At 40.0% G+C, this 24,753-nt stretch overlaps 1 protein-coding gene and 1 long non-coding RNA gene across 2 annotated transcripts in view; both read right to left on the bottom strand.

Annotated features, from left to right (window-relative positions):
* The window catches only part of UTRN (utrophin), a 302,322-nt gene extending 289,136 nt beyond the window's left edge, over window positions 1-13,186 (bottom strand). Inside the window, exon 1 of the mRNA XM_068184872.1 lies at window positions 13,071-13,186. Within this exon, the coding sequence (XP_068040973.1) occupies window positions 13,071-13,164 (94 nt within the window). The 5' untranslated portion in view covers window positions 13,165-13,186. The remainder of the gene's footprint in view (window positions 1-13,070) is intronic.
* A 3,067-nt stretch (window positions 13,187-16,253) lies between these two features.
* The window catches only part of LOC137470975 (uncharacterized), a 29,924-nt gene continuing 21,424 nt past the window's right edge, over window positions 16,254-24,753 (bottom strand). The window contains exon 2 of the long non-coding RNA XR_010997331.1: window positions 16,254-17,311. This is a non-coding gene — a long non-coding RNA (uncharacterized lncRNA). The remainder of the gene's footprint in view (window positions 17,312-24,753) is intronic.

The following is a 24,753-nucleotide window of genomic DNA, read 5'->3' as shown; positions in this document are numbered from 1 at the left end:
ATAGTGTGAGAAAAATTGGAGAAGATAGTCTACTCCCATAAGACTCCACCAGGAGTACTGCTTCCAGCTCTAGGGCCCCCAGCACATGGAGGACAAGGACCTGTTGGAGCAGATCCTGAGGGCTGGAATATCTCTCCCATAAAGACAGGCTGAGAGTTTCAGGGTTGCTCAGTTGGAGAAGAGCAGCCTTCCAGTACTTAAAGGGGAGCTACAAGAAAAATAGGGATGGAGACTATCAGGAAGTACACTGATAGGGCAAGGAGTAAATGTTTGAAAGGGAAAGAATGTATTTAGATTACATATAAGGAAGCAATTCTTTGCAATGAGGGTGGTGAGGCACTGAAAGACATTGCCCAGAGAAGCTGTGGATGCCCCATCCCTGAAAGCGTTCCAAGCCACATTAGATGGGGCTTTGAGCAACCTCATCTTGTTGATGTCCCTGCCCATGACAGGGAGTTTGGAAGTCGAAGGTCTTTAAGGCCCCTTCCAACACAAACTGTTCTATAATTCAATGAAAATACAGCAACAGAGCAGTCAAAAGGAGACCAACCAAAGTTCAGAGCCTACTGAGCCTTTGGCAGAACCTGAGCCATAGGCTTTCAGCTGCCCATTGCTTAGGCAAAGGATTACAGGCACACATACCATTCCCAGTGTTTTTATTATTTAATGACAAGCTTTGAAGAGTACTGTGGTAGAGCCTGTTCAAATGCAGAGTTTGATTTCTGTCACTCTAACACATCAAGTGGTTTTCTGCACGATTTGGAATAGACACATCACCTTTATGTTTGTAAAAACTGGCTAAATAACAAAAAAAGATCACCTAATGAAAACAGGTAATTACATGTCATATTAGCACTGCTGCCTCTGGCAACTATTCCAGTAGATCAGTCACACTCACAGGTATAATCCTGTCCTGGGTGCTTTTTCAGAGAGGGTTGTTTTGCATGCCTTCCCAGTGCAAAAGAGTCAGGCAACAAGCAGGCTCAGGATTCACTTTTTTGCCCTCTGCCAAAGGTCAGTGTCCCTGAAGCAGGCAGGTGGTGTCTATGCCTCAGCGAGGATGGAGCTTGCAGCCTGAATGTTGCTAGCCTGAGGAATGAAATTATGGTAACCACCAGTGAAACAAGAAAAATAAAGGCACTAGTATAAACTGACTAAAAAAGCTGAGACAAGCTTTTGGACTTAAGAGTCCACAAAAAGACAGATATAATTTACAGCTGAAGAGATCCCTGAACTGCAAACCAGAATGTGAAAATAAGGTATTTTAGAGGAAGCACCATTAATGATGTGCTTATGGAAGAAGTGTAAGCACACGGTATCTACCTGTAGACAACACTACATACAATGACGAGGAAATTATGCCAACTGCATGGCAGATCAACCCTTTGCCAGCAAGAAAGGCAGGCTACAGAGCAAACCAAAATACCAAGTACAGCCTCTACAGCAGAAAAAAGCATTTGATGCAATACAAAATCATTTCCTCAATTCAATGGTTTATCTTGAAACTCCAAACACTTTTAATCAATAAAAATACTTATAATTTTCCAGTGCCATGGTAGATTAAGATTAGTCCTTAACCCCCACCCCAGAAAAAGCCAGGACAAGATCACCATTGCTGGGTCACATAAGGCAAGGGGGAAATTCTTCTAAGACTTTGACACTCCCACCTCACCCCATCCCAGAAAGAAAAGCTATTTGCAAGTGTCAAGTGATATTTCTAGCTACAAGCAGTTTTACAGAACAAGTACTTCCCAATCTCCCAAAATGCATGCTAAAAGCATAGCTAGAACAAGAGCTGTGCTTAAAGCTGGGGTTCAGTACAACATCCCAGTCTGATGCTGACTCTCAGCACCTTCTCTGCACATGCCCGGCTCTCCAAAGAGCCAGGCACACATTAGTTCTGTCAGACCTACCCATGCAAACACTCCCAAGTACCAGACAGCTCTGGTGAAGCAAAGCCCAACTGCTCCAACACATTTGAGCAACTTGTGAAGGGTCTACATTGATTTGCTACTGCTCAGAGCAAAGGGTCAAATGAGGGAGAGAAAAGAGATAGGGTAAGGCAAAGATGTACTCCAAGAAGCATACAAAAGGACTGGCTCTCTATGAAAGAAAAGAAAAACTCATGTGGCTCCCCCAAAGGGGTTAAGAGAAGCCGGTTTTCTAGCATGTTTTTGCACTTCTGAGTGAGAAAGCTACTACAACAAATTAAATTCATACACATTTACAAGAATTTCAAAGTCTCAATAAAATTATATATTTAATTTACCACAAACTATAAAGCTCAGTGGCAAAAAAAAAAAAAAACAACCCAGCAACACATTCCACACTCTTCAGGTTATGCAGATAAATGTAACACCTCAATAAAGGTAATAAAAGACAGATTTTTATTTCTGAAACTAAAACATAACGTTTCACAGAAAGAACAGGTGGCATGAACAGGGTCAAATAAACAGAACAAATCACAAGGTCATCTCCTAAAGATGCTGCTGTCGTTACATGACTTACCTTTGAATTTTTAGCTTTGTGTACTATAAACTTGATGTGGGGGAAAAAGTGGGGAATGCATCTAGAAAGTACTTTTAATTCAATTTATAAAATTCATTTCTACAAATCAAAAAGCAAAAACATTTACCTTCAACACTCTGCATTGCTAACTATCACAAATAACTTCAGTATTTCTCGCAGTTTTACCTGCATCACCCAAGGTAAAACCAAAAGCAATGTGATTGATGAAATTTGCTACTACTTTTAAGTTGTCCCACTTTAACATACCATCTTAAACCACTGTAACATAAATACAGTTGAAAACCTTTAACAGCTTTAATACAAAAGTTATTACAAGACTTTTTTACAGCTGTTTGTTCCTTTGGACAACAGTCCTAAAAACTAAATCACAAAACCACTTATTTTTGTTAACACCCCAAACACCATTTTCATCCCTGACACAATGACATAAGAAGCTTAATTAACATAATACAGATTAGACTTTCATATCTGAAGATCTCTAATTTCACTGTGTCAACTACCACTTTCAAGTTTCCACAGTATTGCTACACTAAGGCAACTCTTTAAAAGTTACAGCATTTTCTTGTCCAGAACACAATAGCAAAGCAGCAGCACAAAAAAAAAAAAAAAAAAAAAAAACCACAACAAAAACCACCACTTTTTAAGCTGCAAAGAAGCAAGGAAGTGGGAAACAGTAGTAAGGATATACAGAAGGACAAATGAACTCATGCACACCGCTGTCTGAAGATCATGGAACAAGCTGCAGTACAGTGTTCATATTTCAGGCTGCCTACCACTGACACACAAGCAGAAGAAGCCAAGTGTTCATGAAGCCTACCACAAAGGGAGAAAGGAAATTATTCCTGCAGCTGTACACACGTCTGCAAGCTGGTGTAGCAGAACCAAATGCATCCTAAATGTCAGTCCCCTACCTACCTGCTATTTGCCCAAACAGCACAAGAGACATCATCACTGTCCAACAGGCTTGGAAATGATAATTCACATTGATGAGTAACTCAAGTGGCCAGAAAATACACAGTCTTCTTTTTCTTCATAGAATGATTCTACTAAATACGGCTGTGATCCCCCTCAAAGTTACAAAGTCCAGCTAAGAAGAGCTCTGGGAGTGCTTAAAAGGCAATACAGACGTGCTTTATCCTACAGCATCATTTCAGTACAACTATGAACTGGCATGACTGGCTTCACAAAATGGCATTTGCAGACTTCAGTTTATTCAGAAACAGAAGCCTCGAATTTTGTAAAGGACAAGTGAAAACTTAGTGAAAGGGGGGAAGTACAAAGGAAGAGTCAGAGTGGACTTCTAAAGAGGCTAGGGGAAAAGGCAATATATGTGAAGATTTTTGCTCTCAAAAGAATTAGCATAATTAAGAGATGACTTAGCAACCTTTTATGCATATTTCCATTTTGGTGCACTTAATTATAACCTTCTACATAAGGGAGAGACTTGTCTGCAGCCCTGCAGAGATAACTATATATTATAAACAACAACTTGCTAAAAACTAAAGTAACAGCTCAGAAAGCTGCCGTCATGTCATATTGTTCCACTCTTTCTATTCACATGAAAACGCTTCACTGTTATTCCTCAAGTCTTTACATGGCTGCAAAAAGGAAAAGCAATTAATACTGACTAACAACCTTCTAATCCCTCAAAAGCAGAATGAAATTTAGGCTCAGTAAGGGAGCATTAGAAGATGACACAGAACTCCGGCTGCTCAGTTGTAATAACTGCACCCCTTAGACATGAACATTGTAGGAAAAAAACATGGATATCTTCAAGAAAAACTTGAATTTCTACCTTTTGTTCTCTAATTTTAGCATATTAGGAAGAGGCTATGAAAGAAAACAGTACATGAGAATATTCACTCTTGGGAGAGAAGGAAGAATTAGGAAAGACTAAAAGTGCCCAAGGATGAAACATGCATATTTGTATGTATTTTATCAATTACGACCCAAGTTCTTCATCTGGATCATGTCAGTCTCCAAACCACAGGACAGCAGAAAAGAATTTGGGAAGGAGGAAGATGCAGACAGAAAGACAAAACCTGAGGATTTAAGATACAAATGCAGAAGTGTCATATTATTAGACGATCAGGAAATATAAAACAAGGCTGAGAAATGGAAGATATTTATTAAATAACTTCAAAGAGGTATTTAAGCATAACAAAAGGAGAAAAGCTGAAGGTTACGCAAAAAACCTCTACAGCAGCAGCAAAATCATAATGTGCAAAGTAAAAAAACACACATCATGTCACTTACCTATATCAGGGATATTTCCCCCAAAAAAACAGTTTCTTTGACAACACAAGATACTGGTTTGGAACTTTCTTAACTGCACTTTTGGTTTGTTTCTTACAAAGGTGAAGGCTCAATAATTCACTTATACTGGCATGAGAACAAAACAGGAGATTGAATATGCAAAGACAGAAACAAGAAAAAAGCTTCCTTCATTTATTAGACATGGGAAAGCACTCTTCCACTGCAAAACAATCAATAATAAAACAAGAGAATCAAAGGTTATCTATTTGTCTCAAAAGTCTTCAAGCACTAGTGCTAAGCCAGTAGAGCATTTCCACAAGTCCTGTTGCTGGTTGAGCCATTTTACAGGAACTTCTACCAACTCTAGCATCAATTTTGCTCTCGTCCCCCGGAATGCACTATGAAATATAAGATGGCTAGAGATTTATTTATAGTGTCACATCCAATTCTGAACAAGGAGCAATGGCCCTGGCAGGACTGCAAGCTAAACTACTGAACTGACCATTTATTTTTCCTAATTCTTTCAGCCACTGACAATTTGCATACACCAATCTGTTTGGTTCTGTATGGATTTGGTAGGGCTGTTTTTTGTGGGGTGTTACATTTAATGGCTAGAGTAATTTTCTTTGGCTAGTCCAACCAACAGTCTCCCATCCCACAGAAAAAGAGTACATTCACACTGTCAAAACAGTAGGTCATTATTTACCTGATATTACTCTGCTGTGTATAACATTCAAGGACATTGAGCAGGACAAGGCTGACAGAATATATACGTTGTCACGGAATTCTGACTCATTCTCTATGCCTCTGGAGGCTGACAGCTACCAAGTATGCAGAGGGGACTGGAGACAGGGCAGCATGCAGGAATAAGGAACACCATGCCAGGGCTTCAGCAAAAGGGGTAACAAACATCCCCTGCTCCTGCTGATGCTGTCTGTGAGCCAGCCACACTGCTCCTTCAGGCTCCTTCAGTTGATGCCATCACAAGCAGGAGAACACTGCACATGCTTAGCAGCTGGCCAGGACCATTTCCCAGATGCTGCAAGCACTCAAAGCAAGTCTGCATGCCTCAAACATGGGTTTCATTTGTCTAAGTTTGAGAGTCACACATGATAAAGAAAGGCACAAGGAAACACTGTCAGCCAAACCCTGCTCCCACAACCATTAACATATTTGCTAAACCAAACTTTGAATTATTTTCAGATATATTTAAGTTTGCTTCACACTAAGAGTCCGTATTTACTATCTGAAAATTTTTGGACCATAGGGTCTTTAAGCTCATACTCTTGCTGAGAGTTTTCTGCCTGCGTCTGCTATGAAATTCCAGCTTTTCTCTCAAAAAACATTCCAGTTGAAGAGAGAATTTAAGTAAACAGGCGTTTTCATTCCCATTGGGGGACAGTGGCAAGGATTTGGGAATTAAAGAGTGAAACTGAGTCTGGGAAGAACGGAGACAGGGAGGTAGATATGTTTTCGTTTTTCCTTCTTGTTTCACTCTATCCTATACTAATTGTCAGTAAGTTAAAACCAATTCCCCTCAATCAAGTCTGTTTTGCCCACAGTTCAAACTGGCAAGTGATATCCCTACCCCTATTTCAAACCCATGAGCCTTCAAGTCCTATTTTTCTCCCCCTGTTCAATTGAGAGGAGACTGAGGGAGTAGTCGGGTGGGTATTTGGCAGCTACCAGTCAACCCACCACAGAGGCTGAACAGCAAATTGTTATGCAGAGTCAAAGACAATATTTAACTGCAAGAAGGCACACTGACAGCAATTTAAACGGAAAAATCTTTCCCTTTAGCTCAGAGAAGAATGTCCAATAAGATAGCAAGCTACTTTACCGGGCCATAAAATAATTCCAGGTCAACTCCTGAAGACAAACTCTTAGAAGTGTTTTTATTACTTTAACAAAAAACAATAGAAGATGCACCAAAAAAACCCAAACAAGCCACCAATTACATTAAAAAAAAAACCCAGAGAAGCAAGGAGAATGCTCTATATTCTATAAAGTCTTTTATAGTATTGCTCACTATAACTCAAATAATTTGATTCTAAAAATGAGTTAAATAGCATTGTTTTCTGATACTAATCCATTATGAAATAAAATAGCTTGGAAATTAACATCTTGCATTATCAGCAATACTTTGGTTTCTCTTTCAGATGCAAACCTAAAAAAAAAAATTGTTAAAATAAGCATTTTCCCCCCCTTAGACAGGCAGATAAATTACCTGAACCAAAAAGCACCTCCAACATAAGGCTAGCACTGTGCACTGTAACTGACAGTTTGATTATTTTCAAGAATATACCACAATTATATTAGAGGCACGAATTAAATTGCATCAAAATCAATGAAAATCAACAAGCAGCATACTGTGATTGGTTTCATTCTCTCTAGGTGTTCGGACTTGCAAGTCTTTCTGCTAACAATTTTTCAGTTCTGTTCACAGATCAAAAACTGAAAGGATAAAATACTTGTTTCCATTTAACTGTACAGCACATTTACTTCTTGCTTAATACAGCAAAGTACACCATCATTTGATACTCAAATTCACCAACTAAATTTTCTCTCACTTTTAATAATGAGAAATGAGCTTGAACATTGTGGGAGACTCTACCTGCATTCAAGACTACTAAACAAAAGGTTGAGGCATGTTCCCACAGGAAAGTTATCTGTGTAACCCACACTTGGAACTTTTTTCCAAGCTACTGCAGTTACTGCTTGTAGATAAGATAAGGAACACTTGCATGAGATTTCATGGCAACAGATATGGAAATGATGGTAAGACATCAGGTGACAGAGTTTTATGGCTTTCTTGCACACAAGGCTAAGAATCCCAGAGTATTATCCTTCCATCTCAAATTGTCATCAGCAAGCTCAAGCCTACAACTTATTCACTGAAAGGAAAATCACAACAAGAATTAGTAGCAAAGAGTTTGGTAAAAAAATACAATGCAAAACCTACATTACAGAAAATCAGAAAAACAAACTGAATGCTCTTTAGTAATACAGATTAGCTTTAAAATATTCAATTCCAAGTTTACAATTATTTGCAGCAACTAAACAGATCATATTAATTTGCTTTCTTCATAAAAAGTGGAGAAATGGCAACTAACCTTTTAGAAAGGGGTGTGCCTGAAAAATTTGGCAAAAGAATCTGCATAAGGACTTTAGGAGGGAAAAAAGTAGCTTTAGAGGGGATCTATTATTCTGCTTTCAGAAAGTAACAGCTTTACTACCTCTTTGCTACCTTAAGAGCAGCAGTGAAAATGTTTCCCTTGTATATAAGGCAACTTTGGTCACAAAAGCCAAGTAAATATTGATTTTACTATAGCTGAGCTGGGAGCAGAAGTTAATTTCAATGGTCTGCACAGAATGTTTTACGAATTGCTTTAAAAATATTTTGCATTACAAGGTATTAAACCGGCTAAGAATCTTTTAAAATAATCTGAAACTTAAAATGATTGAGCTGTACAATTTTATCAGGGTAAAAAGTATAGCTCAGAGAAAGAGTAACAGTATTAAAGGTTGCATATCAGCAGCTCACGAAGCCAAGCAGGATGCTTTCTTTCAATCCAGGGCAGGCAGTCCTGAAGCCGTGGTGTTGGGGGACAGCTCGGGGCAACCTGACAAAAGCACTGGGCTAGGAGCAGCCACCAGCACAAGAGGGAATGGGCAGGGATAGGAGCTATGCACTCCAAGTTGGCATATCATATCACAGGCCTTAATTTGGAGTTAATCAGACCCAGGACAGTTAACCCTGAGCAACACTACCTCAATAAAGAGAAGATATGTCATAACCACAGTACAAAATCACTGTAGTGAAATTCAGCAAGGCAGATACAACCACTCTGCTTCCATCTGCACAAAGGACCCAGAATGCTCTGTTGACTGTCAATTATTAGCGAGGGCTGCCAGCGCACACTTGTGTGACAGCTTTGATTCGGGCAGACACAAGGACAAAGCTGTTGACTGTCACCCTGCACCGCACACAACTCAGACAGCACATTTCCCGATTTCTGCAGAGAGCCCTCGAACCATTCGCTGCTTTTCTGAGCACTTCGGCAGAAATTCATCTCCGCACGTAACAAGTGTCAGGGCGAAGGCATCTCCTTGCCCTGCAGCACAAGCCCGGGTTTCACCCGCTGGAAGGATCAGCCAGGGAATTACTGCAATTCGCTTTCTCAGCTGCTCGCTTAGCGAGGATCGGGGCCGCTCCACCCAGACGCCGCACAAATGAGGTCACATAGCTGACCACACTGCTGCCAATTCCTGCCCTATTCATCAGGGACGAGGGCAGGAAGCAGATGGAGCCCTCAAGTTAAGGGTCGCAACATTTCAGTGAGAACATTAAAGTGAACCAGCGGCAGACAATTCACCGGCCCGGGAACGCGGCTTCTCCGCATGGCAGAGCTGAGTCACGGGCACCGCGCTGAACCGCACAGTGCACAGGGACACCGGCAGCGGCCAGCAGCGAAACACTCCCCCCCTACAGCTTAAAAAAGGGTCGCTACTACAGGACAACAGAAAATATTTTCCACTTTTTCAGTACCTATGTGCATTTAAGAGTTTAATATACATAAGAAGAGTTTTTTTAAGTCCTTCAGATCTTGAAAATAAGTTCACTTGAATACCCCAAAGGCAACGCGATGTAATTACTATGTAAACATGTTTATATTTACAACCATGCTGTATTTCAGAACACATACTTCACCTGCTGCCAAAAAGGAAATATACCGTTTTCAAGAGTTTAAAAGCTAGAGTTGTTTGAAATCAAGCAGATTTGAGGTCCAACACAGCTCTACTAAACAACTAACAAGATCAGAGTTTACAGTAATATGAACAACACCATAAATATTAGTTTGACTATTGCAACAGCTTGTGTGTGGTCTCAATTTCAAGCTGCTATCAGTGCATATATCTTGTGGGAACACAGACAAATACTTTCCTACCTGAAAGAAAGCTTTTTGTTTATAGCTAGTGCTTCTGAGATTTCCAGAGACAGAAATGGTAACAGAAGCTAAATGCAGAGTTTCAGAAGATATGCCGATGCTCTCAAACTATCTGTTTGCAAAATACCTCAGTCATGTCATTACCAATGCCTTCTACTGCTATTGAAAACAAACACTCATTTCAATCACTGAGATGGTGCCTGCACAATTAATTCACACATCAAAATGTAAATTGATCTCTTGCTTCTGTTGACAATGGTATGAATAAAATAAAACAATATCTAGCACATAATGCTAAGATGCTAACATAGATTATTCAATTACTGCAGAGTGCTTTACTGGCTTCATGAGTTGACATTTTACAGAAAAAGTTCTACAAGGCAACCCCTTTCAGAAAATTTCATAGAACCAGCATCTTTTTCTGCCTCTGTAACATCGGTTAAGTAGCCTCCCCTCCAATGACAGGGTGATTTCCAGGGTAATGAGGCAATTGAAGTGAAAAAAATATTTTATTACATAATCACCTCAAATAGTGCCACAACAGTAAAGTATGCATATGTCAACACAAAATAGCCCAATCATTTTCCTGTAACAGTTTCAGAAATTTTACTAGAACAACATAAATTATCTCCCTTGGCATGGAACAGCAATGAAGAAAGCCCTTTTGTTTGATCAGGCAAAGAAAGTACAAGATCCCTTCTTTTTTCTCCTCTTAGATAAAGAGTAAGCTTTGGTTCCAGTAGCCTACCAGTGCCACCACACTCCCAGTGCCTGTCACCAACTTGAGAGTTTAAGAAGTTATTAAGAGAGATTAGACTGTTATAAAGACAGGCACCAGGTGAGCTAAATTATTTAGTATGTTTTAGACCATAAATCAATCTCTGACAAAACTTAGTTGTGCTGTTTAGGCTTCAGAGAACAGAAGTTAGTCTTATCCACTTTGGTTTCACCCAAACGAATTCATTTACAATTGGATACCTTATCAGGTATGAGCTTCAACCTCCCTTCCTCCAGTCCCTGCCAATTCTCACAGCAAGCACACAACCAAAAAAGCCAAAGCCACACCTCTGCTGACTGAAAAGTGTCCCTCTTTTTTATATTCTAGATTTCTGTGAAAAGCAAAGGACATGAAGAAACAATTACATACACACCCCTTCCAACTTCTCCACCCTTTTTTCCCTGAGTATTTCCAGTACTGCATCATTAAAAATCCTGTACTCTCAGAAATAGCCTCTACACCATAGTGCACACACACACAACTTATATTATTTTGCCTTCAGGTTTTTTCCTCGTTTTCCCTTCCATGTCTCTTACCTTGTAGCTTTTTTCAGATTTTTTTCCCTCCTATGTGCATTTCCAACACACTAAGAAGTGTCCAAAGCCACAGCTCTCACAGACTCCAAATACAGAGTTTTAAAAAAAGTGAGATGATGACAATGAATGTGGGACTATGACTCTCTTGGAAACCAAATCTACTGTGCTACACTTTATGAACAGTTATGAAGATTATAATTAAACAAATTTCCTGAAAAAAATCCTGCTGCTTGATTAAGAAAAATTATAACTGCAATTTACCAGCCATGATCTATGTTCTTTTAAAAGAAGTGAGGGCTCAGGTCAGATTTAAACAGGCTTTAAGAAACAATCAGTAAACACTGTTCTCAATCATATAAAGCACCTGAGCAAGCATTTAGCTGCTATCACCTAGGAGGTTTACACCTTATCCTAGCCACCTGGAGCAAGCGCCAGAGAAATCACCCATAGACACACAGACATCACTAAATATTAAGTGTGAGCACTTACATATTAGAAAGATTGAGATATAAAACCTTAGAGAGACTGACCCTTCTATTATCCCACAGATCAACATTTCAGAGGTTTCACAACTGTAGTGTTCATCAGTTAACTGCATGGCTGGTTATAACTCCTGTCCCAAGTTTATGTACTTCTAAAAATACAACAAAAAAAGAAGAAAAAAAAAAAAAAAAAAGAAATAGTCAAAAAAAAAACCCTACATCAGTACATGCAAAGCCAGAACAAACAACTTCCATGAACAGCAGCCGAGGTTAAAAATGAAGCAGATTGATTTTCTCCTACTGCTAACCTTCCAAGAGTGATCAACTGCAGATGTCTCACATTTGAGGGCTGAATACGTGCAGATTTTGAAGAACACTAGATCTCTCCAACCTATAATTTACTGAGTTCTCCAGAGTCAGTCAAAAGCAACTCAGCTCACATTACTAAGTTTTCTTAACATTTTTGTCAGTTTCTTAAGGAAGTTTGGAGTGAGCCAAAGGAAAAGTTTCTGCTCTCAGCTAAACTGGCATATATCCAAATCCACCTCATTGTTCTAGAAGCAAACATATGTGAAATCAGAGTCCCAGCCCATCATTTTATTCTAAATTTAGCCATTACATTGATACATCTTCAGAGGATTTTAGTTTCTCTTTCTAAAAACCCACCTTCAGACTCCAACTTTGTAACAAAAAAAACACATCAAAAGTTAAGTGGACCAAATTCTTTATTGATCAACAGGTTCTGCTTTATCAAAGTTCTGACACCAATTCACAAAATAAACAGTTTCCATCTGTCAATTACTGTATCTACATAGCATACTCACAGGTACTAGGAATGATCAAATTGTCTTTTCCTTGCCAATCTCTTGTTACTTGGCCCCAGTAAAAAAAACAGATGAGACAACCCATGAAATTTCAATCCAAATAGGTATGAAAGATGGCAAAAGGAAGAGGAAAGAATAATATCCCAAATTTCTTCTTTTCCAAAGCATCCCTCCACAAAACATTCTTTCCAAATTACAGGAAACACGGCTCTCTTGAGTCCACCAAAATGAGGAGAAAAACTTGTAGGGTGTCAAGGAGCTGCTGTAAGTTTATACATTCAAAAGTACCAGAAGGCACACTAGGCAGAACTTTAAAGAATCAAAACAAGTAAATGCTGAAATCACCTAAATTTAATGCATAGTTTAAGAAAATTAGGGACATTAAGAATTTCAATCGGACAGAACAATGCTAAAATTTCTGCCATGAACAAGTTACTGTTCTAGGTGAAAGGGAAGCCCACAACACAAACATTACCAAGAGGATCTTGTGTCTGCAGGTGTGACTCAGACTACACTTTCAATGGAGCAGCGCCACAGAAAACGGCCTTTCCTCGCTATGTTTCCTGCCATGCCTTCTACGACCTGCTCTGTTAGAGTAAATAAACTTTTGCAAAGTTAAGAAAAGCAGCTCTCATCAGGTGTAGAAGATAAAAACAGACCCACATGCCTGGATCCTTTCATCTACCACAGACTTCAGATCATAGGGAAGCACTCACCCAGCGGAGCATAAGAGGTCTGCCGGTCAGTATGCCAAGGTGCAGCAACCTTGCACTTTTTCCACACAACTTTTTTGGCTGTTTGAACGCTCATGATCAAGCTCAGTTTTTGAATAACAGGAAAGTGAAGATGCAGAGGAAGTACAGGCTAGTACCCACGCAAGAACTGCATGATGGGATTCAAGGGGGAGGGAAGCGCTGGTTTTCCTCTGAGGGTTTGACACATTCAGCCACACAGTGACTGACAAAACCAGTCAGGAAACAAACCTTTAAAAAGGCTGCACGTTAGCAAGACACAGACTTCAAGCTACTTGAGATTTCTTTTCTCTTTAAAATCAGATAAATATGCTGCTTTGCTACTCCCTATGAAAATAGGAGAACACTCCAGCTTTCATAGAACTGGCAAGTTAAATTCTACAAACTGAAAATAGCAAAGCTGATGGTAATTTTCCTTTTCTGTTCAAATCAAACTCTGATCAAACACCATACTCATTTTAAAAAGTCCTAAATATTTTTAGCGTTCCTTCTGTAAAAAGTTTGCAGTATCATAACACTTTTTTCACACATTCAACAGAACATAAAACCAGAACAACTCTTCAAAGTAAGCATCCACATCTTTTAATGGCCTTTCAAAAAAGCACAAGAAATTTTAAACTTAAGATTATAGCACATAAAGGAAGTTGTACAAATAAACCTTCAAGTGGAAAACTACAAACTCTGATTAAGCATGCCCTCTCCACTGTGCAGTAATTCCAAACAAGACAGAGCAAGGAACAGTAAAGCAGAAAGTTGGTAATGCAGGGCTATGATAAGATCTGAGTTATTTTCAAGTGGGCCTTTAAACTGTGCTTACTACCAGTAAAAAAATCAAATTGAATCCCTCTGTCTTCAAAAGCCTGTTGCCAACTTTATAACTAAATTAAGAGGAATCCAAATACTGTAGTTATGAAAGACACTCCATATCCCACACTTTTGGATTCTGAATTGTACAGAATTCAAGAAGTCACAATAAAGTAATGTAAGAAGAGATTAACTAGAACACGTAAGCACAAGCACTGTGACCAGGGAGGAGCATTCTAAACCACAGAATTGGTTTCAAAAGCAGAAAGAAAGAGGCTGTTTGATTTGTCTGCCTGTCTCGTTGTATCATGCTATAAGACAAATGTTCTAGATACAGCTCTCCTCTCTTCATCGATATCCAGTCAGGACAGTTTACTCTACCACACCCCAGACACTATTCAGAGAAGGGAAGAAGGGAGAAATAAAGATTAGATTTTTCTTTAAATTTCTGTGGACCAGAAGTTGGTCTTACTTAAATTTGTGGGTTGGATGTTTTTTCCCAAATTCAAAAATTCCTCAAAGTTGAAGGCTGAAAGGCTTCACACAAAAGGAGTTTTGTTTTCATTAATAAAGACAACCATACATTCAGGGGGCTAAATCTGACATTTGTATCAAACATTTCTGTGAACCATGCAAACAAGACCAAAGTGGAAAGGTAATAAAAGCTTTAAAGCTACGATTTCTATTTTAGAAACAAACAAGGATGTATTTTGTAAATACAAATGCAAACCTTACTGTGCCAAGCACAAAACAAAAAGACGCTGCCAACTCCACCAAGCAAATGATGAGAATTAGCAAACAGACCTGCACATATGCCAGAAGTCTTACCAACAGCACCACGTATTCCTTTTTTCAGGTTTTGATGAGAGTGGTCTAATTCCCTAAGAATGCTCTCCTGTGTATCCAATACCCTACCCCACCTTAGTCCCTGTCGCTCCAAGGCCCACCCACACTTGGCAAGACTGAAGAATAAGCACAAGTTCCACGAGTCAGCTAGTCTGTGACAACATTTCTGGGTTTACCACTTCTCAAATGAGAAAGTGATTGCAGTCAGCGAGAGCAGTTAGAGAAACACCACTCTGACTCCATCAGTCCCTTGAACTTCATTCAATGTGAAGATTTAACAAAGCTGAGTAAATCATTCATGCACCAGAGCTTCCAGAGAAGCTCAGCCCTCAAGCTCTGCCTGCCATCAGCAGCTGCCCCATGAGCATCAGAGAAAACACTTTTATCTAACAGCAGGTTTTAGCTCAAAAATCCAACATTTCAGCAAGAATATACACTGAGAATATTTATTATCTTAAGGGGGGGGTGTGTTACACTATGTTTAAATTAAAAAAACAAATATCTCTCACCTAAACAGAAATAGAATTACTAGCATGAAATAGTTTCATTTCTGAACTCATCTGAAAAGAAGTAAGCTTTAGGATGGCAGGAATATTTTCAAGCTAAATTTTAAAAGTGAAACCATGGCCTCTGTGAATATCTGAAGTATTGGGTGTGAAATCCATATATTAACTGCAAGAGCAGAAAAACAGAAGAGAAATGGAAATTTCTGGTCAAAGTAATCTTTGAAGGCTGCAAAGGAAGACTTGTAAAAAAAAAATTTAACCTAACTCCAGAGCTCAATGTACTAGTATACCCTACCCATAAACCACTTCATTCATTAGGAGAAAGATGGTCTTATTTCTACTACTGCTGAATTCAACAGGCCATTTATTTAGTGGCTCTCTGACTGGAGGACGTGCTCTCTTCTATTCTCTCTGGTGTTGACAGCAGTAATCAAATTTTGTACATGCCACTGGCCCTATTATAGTTCCACAGCAGCTGGCTGGTTGCCTAGGCTTCTTATCATGTATGATAAAAAAGACCAGCCAAACAGACCAGCTGAAACTACTGTGGGAAGACAGAAGTAGAGGTAAGCCTAACTAGAAGCCTAGTAGAAATTATATCTTTTTATGCTTGTCCATGTATTACAAAGCATGAAGAACAAGGCTACAGTCAAGACACGACAAGCTTGCTGTAACAGTTTTCAGAAGGACTGGAGCTTGGATGACAATTCAGCCCTTGTTGAAGAGTAGGTCTGAATTCCACACTTTATCTGTGAAACACTACTCATCTATAGCTTAGTTCACAGAGCAGAGAATGGGAAAGTAAAAACCACCTAGAGTTGGGAGGAAAAGGAAAAAAAAAGAAGGGAAAAAACTCAGATAACTGTACCCATTCATTTGAAGGTGAGCTCATAAATACTTAATACCACTTTTCTATCACAGCCCCAGCATATACACAGTCAGCACGGGGTTCAGAGTAAAAATAAAGGTCACAGAGGCAAACAACAATGGGAGCAGAGGGCAACATCCTTTAATTCTAAAACTCCCCTGTATGCAAGAATCTATAATGAGATTGGTTTCCATTTCTTCTTTGCCTTCTGGGAACCTTCCAAGAGCTTTGAATGCCTTGACTCTGAGAAGAGGAAACTGGCTTCTTTTTCACAGTCTGCCTCCTTCCAGCTGTGTTCCAAGTAGGCCTTGGGTAGCCCTGCTCTGAACATCCACTCTTCCAAACAAGTCCATAGAGAAAGGCTTGGGTTCATGACAGAGGAAGAAAACAAATCTAAGGGACTTCTTATGGGAGCAGAACAAGGAGGTACAGAGTTCCTCCTTCACCTTCCTTCTCCAGGTGAGAGCCAAGCAAGCCAAGAGTTTTCCTAGAGGGGAAGCTCAGCCTTTCTCAAGGTTCTTGTGTTACCTGTCTAGTCCTACCCTTTAAAATACTGCTATAATGAGCATCTAGTTAAGAGCTTCTCGTGCTGTGGGATTAACACACCATAATTTTGTTCAGGATGTTTTATTTCACCACAACAACCTGACAACTTTTTTTTGCTGGCCTGCCACACATGATTTGAATTAGCAGGCCACAAAATACTTGTTTCAGCAAGCAAACAAGAGCTTCTAAGGAGATGCTAAGAAGGATGGTGGAGGGGCAACAGGAACTTAAACAGAAAGTAATGTTTCAAACGCTTGTTGCATTTTGATAGAAACTAGTTATTAGTTTATCCCTTACTTCCAGGAAACCCACAACACCAGCAAATTTAAAAAGAGAACAACACGTTTTTAGCATTTCTATTGAAACCTCGTTTCACAGAGCCAGGTTCATGTCAGCATAAGCTTTCTACTGAGAAGAACATTATCAATACAGTAGATGCCCTCTTTACTGTGGAAGAGGAACAGAGTGTGTAGCAGCTAGTGGAGCACTGCAGTACAGATAACACAGGTATATTCTCTCAGTGCTTTCACAGGCAGCTCCAACACAAACCTTTCCAGCACACAGCGCTTCAGGCACTTGACACATGGGTCTCGTAAAACTGCATGTCTGTGGCTGCCACAAATAACTGACTCATCCTGCAAAAGAAATTATAGTAGCAACTGCACATAAATTGTAATGTCTTTCAAGAATCACCATAATTTTGGTCTTTTTTGATGTTCTTCTTACAGTTTCCCTTTTTCTTTTGTAAAAGGGAATGTTTTGAATGTAAATACTGGGGAAATCTATCGAGGACATTAATCTTTGGAAAGCGTTGTTTATGTTATGATCACACCTGTAAAACCCAGCCACATCCAAACACTACCTGCTTTTCACAAATTATCCCAGGCCACCTGTTTACAGCAACTCACAGGAGTGACAGGAGGTCCACAGGAAAAGTAGGAGCCTTCTGCATTCTGCTTCTCATTTAAAATGCTGAGCACATCTTCCAAAGCAAGGTTCCTGCCCATTCACAGGCACCTTTATAAAACAAATCCCAATGAATCCATGACAGATGCATTGCTCAACACTTGTGTGCTCATATGCTAGGATGTAACATGCATTTCAGCTGAAGCCCAGGCACTGAGCCCTGAGTGACAGCATGCAAGTCCAAGCACAGGAAAGGGGCCATCACTTGATCTGCCCCAGCTCCTCCAACAAGCAATCCTGGTATTTCAGAGTTTTCAAAACCACTTGTCCTGCTGCAGTGGAACAGACTGGGCTCAAGCCAGCAGCCAAGCAGCTGTAAGAGCTACTGGTAAGCAACTCCACCCAGGACAGACAACTGCCCTCAGCATACCCCACAGCAGTAGGGACTGCTGCAGAAAAAGGCATGGCTTCCAAAAAAACATCTCATTCCTCTGCCCTTCATATGCCAGGACACAATCCAAAGCTTTGGAAGCAATGGTGTAGGCAAGCATACGAATAATTTACTTGTACACTTTCCTGTAACTCATTTTCTAAACGAGTGTTTGTACCTCCAAGAACATAAACATCTCAAAGCTTCCTTGTAAATCCCACACTGTTTTTTCCTCAGAAAGTATCTTATGACAGATTCTTTTCAAACTCTTCTAGCTTTCCCCATCTAAACTCCACAAGGCTGTGCATTGATGTCTGCCTCAAGCTGGGAAGAGGGGAATGAAAACATATCAGGAAGCCTGGAAGAAGAGCTCTGGAGCAAGCACATCTCTCCACTTGCCCAAGTCTACAGGCCTTCACTCTACCAGCTAGGGCTACAACCACGGCCTTCATCCTAAAAGTTAAAACTCTTATCTCCTACCACAGCAAGGAGAAAGAGGCGACATAATCACAGTTAAATATAATCACAGGCACATTTCAAGAGTGGTGCACCCTGGCCAATGACCACATTCATGGTCAGCAGGGTTGCACCAACACTGCAACTCCAAAGATTTGAAAGTTTGGTTTCCCCTTTTTTAATGCCCTGTAACAATGCATGGGTGATCAGACAGCACCCTCTAAGACACTAAATCTTCAGCTGCACCATTTATAAGAAGCTATTTATTTCCAATCTGACACTGAGTGTCACAAGCATACACATAGCCAGTCTCGTTAAAATTAGAGATCAATTTCTTCCACCCAGACAGTCTACTTCTCTTCCTGCTTGCAACAACATACTCTATTCATGCTTTCCCACAACAAAAAAACACAGAGGACAAAGAGGGAGAGTGCTGTGCAGAGGTGCCCTGCTTTCTGCAGGAACTATGAACAAAGTTCTTTAGACTTCCTAGTCATCATGCTGGGGTGGAAAGTTTTGCTCACCTGGAAAAGAGGGATCTGCAGAAAGTCTGCATTAGGAGCCCCAAGTTTCCCTATTCTTTCCTTGAACAAGAATACTGAAGAGAGCTCCTTAAGTTAAACAGGCTGTCTTTTCCTAGTTCAGAGAGCTAAAAATCAGTAAGAAACTATAAGAGGCATGCTAAAACTAAGTCTGTTCCCTATGGACCTTGGTCGGGTCCAACACAAACACCTCTCCAGTTAAACTCTCCACTCCTCAGAGGACAAACCTGTCTCCTGCCAAGGTCCCAAGGCAAACATCCTTCTTTCTGAAATAGCACTGCTGTTATCAGAGTCAAAAAAGGAAAAAAAAAAGACCTAAAAATCAACCCAAAACACATCTACTCAGCTCAGTGCAGGAAGGCACTTCCTGAATGTTCAGGGCTTAGCACAGTGACACAGCACCCAGCTCGGGCGCAAGCACCCAGCCCACAGTCCTAGAGCAGCCAGCTTGATGAGGGCAGGTATCACACCAGTCCTTATGCAGAATGCCAGAGCAACAATGCAAAATTTTCTGGACTACAAAAAACCATCTTAGAATTACCTACACTGCTGCCACTGTATAAGCCTTTACTTTCATGAAAGCCTCCTTTACCAAAAGGAAGGTAAAAACCCACACAAAACATATTCCTGTTCAATCCTCTTCAAACCCTCCAGTTAACTCAATATAGATTTAATCTATCTCTTGTCCATTTGTCCCGATAGTTAAATTTACACTCACTGCTAAAAGCCTACACAGCATTCACAACCTTCTGCCACTGATCTTCTTTTAACAGCTACAAATTGCAAATCATTGTGTGATTAAGGTTATCAAGACTTCAACAAGGTCAGAGAGTATATGTCAACAGACAATCCAACATTCAGACATTTTGGTAGGTATAACATTCTACAAAGATTGTATTAAAAAAATAATTGCATCAACTGTCAGGTACTAGAAGTACATCATTTAAACTATTGTTAAAATTAATGGCCTTCTTTCTCTTCTCCCTCCTCAATTAGCACAGAAGAAAAAGAACGAGGTAAAACCACGTGTTTTGTTAAATATTGAACCTACAAAATAACAGATTAATAAATTACTCCGAGTCTGAGGTCAGTTTACAGAAGAACCATCACACAGCAGCTATGGCAACACAGAACCACCCCACTGCACTGCCAACTAGCTAAGAGAAACATAAGAGAAAAGAGCTAAGCAAAAAGCAGCATCAGCCTGCTTCCTTAGTGCCACAGAAGTGAGAATTAAAGCTCTCAGAGGGAATGCTCTTCAGTTTAGCACAGCACTTCTGTGTATTAGGGGACTTGGGAAGGAGTGTGGAAAAGAGACAAAGCATGTGGCACAACTGAACTGTTACCTAAACAGAAGAATAGACCCACACAACTAAACACCAAAAAGCCTCAAGTCTCTCTGACAGTAATGCTACACACACACTCATAAGCAGAGATCCAACAGCAGTGAAAACGATAGTGCATTTTATTTGGGACAGAATGCGCACCTATCTATCTCAAGCCACCTGCCCAGGTTCCCAAGCAGAGGCTGGGAAGCAGCCCAGTCTGAAAAGGCTAAGCAATAGCTGGGTTAATAGGCACCTCACTCAACTCCACACTAGCTAAGGAAAGCTCACACAAGCCACAATCAGCAGAGATGTGGTGAAAAGAGGACTAGGCAGTGGCAAGCAGCTGAGGGGCAGCAACTGATTCAAGTTTGCAAGCCAGCAAAAGATCACATATTTACACCCTCGCTAGTTTTCAAGAAATTTTCAGCAAGCTTTCTGTGTGTATACTTTGCAGGCTTCTGACAGGTCAAATGGAAAACACTGGGCTCAGTTATTTAAGCTCAAGTGTGTGGAGGAGTAATTACCAAAGCTCCACTGGACAGAAGGATTGCATTCTTTTATTCTTCAAATGCCACCACCCACTAAGATGTGATAATAAAACTCTCAGAAACCTTGTAAGCAAATCCAGCAAACACTGTGCAGAAGTTAGCCTGCAATCACATTGTACTCATGTCAAAAACTCCATCTGTGCCTCTCAAAGTACTGTGGCACAATGACCAACTCTGCTACTTCCTGCTACCACCATCATGGCATGATGCCATGATGCCACCACCATCATATTGCATCACCATAACTAAGTGTTAGCTGGATTTAAAGCCTAAATCATGTGAAGGTTGAGATAGAGGCCACACGTACAGTATATTCTAAAAAGTCTCTGTGCAAGATTGACCGGCAAATCATACACATTCCTAAGCCAGACAAATGAAGCCCAAAAATACAACTGCTCCTTCACAATTACTGTGATGCAACAGATGCAGCACAGCATTCTCACATAAATATTTAATGTCAACAATACACATGTTCACTAGCTGATTTTAAAACAATTTCAAATATTAAAAGGGTTAAAAACAGATGCACACACTATAGTAATTATATTATTGGTCACCTTACTGAAGCATCACACCTTGAACTTGATGTTTGAGCAGGCACAGTCTCATCTGTGGTCTGAACAGCAGATTTTCAGCTATTAATTTCACACCCCCATTTTGTACTACTGGTTATGAAGCCATCTGACATTGCCAGCAACAACCTTACAACCAGCTCAATAAAATTTCACATTACTTTAACAAAAACATTTTAAGGCTGAAGCCTTAAATTATTACCTTTATTTCCCTTTGAATTTAAGTGTTTAAATAAACAATCACTGTTTTCATGTATTTCAAAAATATGTGTATCATGGCTATACTCACAATGAGAATGGGAGTATGTAATATAAGCACCTTTGAAGAGAAGTTTTTACACCAAAGTGGACAGATTGAGATTGAGACACCACGCACCATCCTCCGTGTTCAAGACCCACACTCCATTTAGCAGATGAGCTTGTATAATGCCCCAGTCTCCCTAGCACAGGAAACCAAGTGCTCCAAATGGCACACATTTACCAGTCTGTTCTTTATGTTGTCTTGTCTTTCCTACTATCCTACTTGCTTTTGTTGTTGCTACCAAAAACAGAACAGGTTTCATCACAGGGTTATTTTCTTACTAGTTTAATTTCTCCTGCATGAGAAGCAAGACGTTGCTACTGAAAAGCAAGCCTTGTTTCTCTCTGCAGGCCTGCAAACACATCCAGGCAAAAACTACTTCAACTTCACAAAGTTAACATTGAAGCAAGTTGCATTAAACTTGTTTACAGGTCTCCTTAAAAAAATCATTGTAGGTTGGTAAAACTCCAATACAAATAAAGGAGATGGACAACAAAACACAAACAAGTTGTAATTCGCTCAAACAGGAGTGTGCAAGTGTCTGTTACTCTGCCTTCAACTTGCCCTAGATTTGAGCTCTTCTCTATAATATCTATAGTCAACCAAACATTATAATGCCTTAATCACCAATCATTTACTATCTAACTGTAGTATTCTCACAGTTAACACTGTCACAAACTTTTCTATTTATGTGCAGTCCCCTCACTTTAACTGGACTGGATTAAGACAGTTGCATGAACAAAGCATTATAAAACTTCACTGCTGCCTGGTTTTGGTTTTTTGTTTTACTTTGTAGCATAACCACAGCATTGATACTGTTTGTTTTGGTTTTTTTTTGTAGGTGACTGTTTGTTTAATTTTAAATCACAGCATTCTGACACATTCTCCTTCCTATAACAAAGCTTGCCACAAGTATTTCAGGTCAGCCACAGAAAAAAGATAAGCCCCTGTTACATATCTTCATAAATACCATTTGAAACAGGGGATTCACCGATTAAAGATCTTTACAGCTTACACTGTGAGATAAGCAAGGCAGTTTAGGATATGGGTGGCAAGGTTCAGAAACAGAACTTCATACAGGTGCAATTAAAATGCTTGCAAAGCTAATTAAAAACAACCTGCTACAATCTACCTTTCTGGGAACTTGTGTTACTAAGTGCATGTGAGACTTTGGGTCACTGAAAAGTAGCTCTAGTGTAAATGCAGTGATATGACCAAAAAGTGTCAAGAAGCTGCTTTACACAGGGGTTTTCAGAAATTTACCTTTACACTCAAATAACTTCCCCAGCCCTGCAGTTTTCCACCACCTTTCTCCTTACTTGCCTCCAAATACTAATTTACTCTTCCTGTAAATGATCAAAACCCCACTACTGTTAAGAAAAAAAGATGATCAAGCTCTCAAAGCAAATCACAGGACAGTTCATTCAGTCTTCTCACTCCCACATGACCATCAGGTGCTGTTACAATAACAATTTTGTACCTACTATTCCACCATAATTGCCTTTATCTTCCTTCCCTTGTTCTATCCCTGATCTACACAGATGTTCAGCAGTCTTATTACCCTCTGTCAGGAGGGTCAAAATAAATGAGGCAGGCCAGTTCATTGCATTCTATCAAGTACAATCCCAGTGAAGTGAGTATAAATCCTTACCAATACTGCATAGAAAACACGCATGTCCCCTGTTTTGTCTCTTGCATCCAAGATCAAGCAGTTGGAATGAAGAAGCAGCAGAGAACAGGACATGTTCCTGGTCAGGATCAAATGCCACCACTGAAATTGCCCCACCAGCACACAAAAGCAGGAATAAGTAGACATAGGGGGAGAGGGGAGAAATATTTTCACAAGAAATCTAACTTGCATCAGATGTCCCTGGCAGTATTTTAGCTACCAGTTGGGTCATGTCTCATAGATCCCCAATACCAGGCTTCTGAGTAGGCCCAGCTCAGCCAGGGAGCTTTGCAACCTCCATCTGACAAACAGGACTGGAGAAGCTCCCACGGCCCACTGCAACCCTTGTTGCCTTGTCCAGGAATTAGGAGGAATTGCTCCAACACATTTCAACCTCTGTATTTCATTAATTGGTAAAGTAGGACAGTACAAGGATACACATCCAACTGCAGACAGCAAGAACTTTGTGACTACCATGGGAACAGCTGAAGCACTTCTCAGTTCCTATCATAACCATTAATTCAGCTCCCCACACACCATGCAGCCCATTCTGGCCAAGAACACCAAGAGGACTCCTGTGACATAACTGGTTTGCCATTTATTTCACTGCTTCCAAAAACCAGTCTCACCAACAACCTATCTCCCAACTAAAACCAGGAAGGAAGTCTGCTAGGAAGCCATGCCAGGGCAGCAGTGATGACAGGAGGGAATTCCTCATGCTTCATTTCTTAGCCACGACATCTGGCCACAACCAATTCTACAGCCCACCTGTTTCTCAAAACCCAGGAATGGATTACAGACACAGTGAGCAGATCAAAGAGTTCTTTTGGTAAGTTTTCCTCTCCCCTAAACCCCAACTTCTGTAACAAAACAGAAGAGCCATGACATTTGTTATGATTTGGAAGCACACAAGGTATGTTCAGGTTCTGCAGCTGCTGGGGAGCAAGAAGGTTCAAACAGCAGCAGCAACTCCAAAAACAGTGCAGAGCTTAGGAAGTAAAAATAGAGAAGGTGAACTATTTCAGCCCAGCCCACAAGTTACAGAAATTATACAGGGCTCCTGAAGACATCAGAAGTTTCACAGCTTCAGCCTAGCTTTTCTCTGAAGATAAAATGGTCAAATTTTATAATTAAGTTTCATGTCTAATACCACTATGAAATGCAAATTTCCTTCATTATCTGTGGAAAAAAAATAACATAGATTACATTCCACTCTAAAGAGTGCTGTATCAGCATAGAAAAAGAAGAAAAAAGTCACCACAAGTCAGCATAATGTTAGAAAGGCTTGGTAAACATTGCAAGTACAAAACAGCACTCTCATCTAC

Source organism: Anomalospiza imberbis, chromosome 3 (genome assembly GCF_031753505.1).
Source record: "Anomalospiza imberbis isolate Cuckoo-Finch-1a 21T00152 chromosome 3, ASM3175350v1, whole genome shotgun sequence".
NCBI lineage: Eukaryota > Metazoa > Chordata > Aves > Passeriformes > Viduidae > Anomalospiza > Anomalospiza imberbis.
Note: the sequence above shows the minus strand (reverse complement) of the source record. Positions and strands in the feature narration are given on the sequence as shown.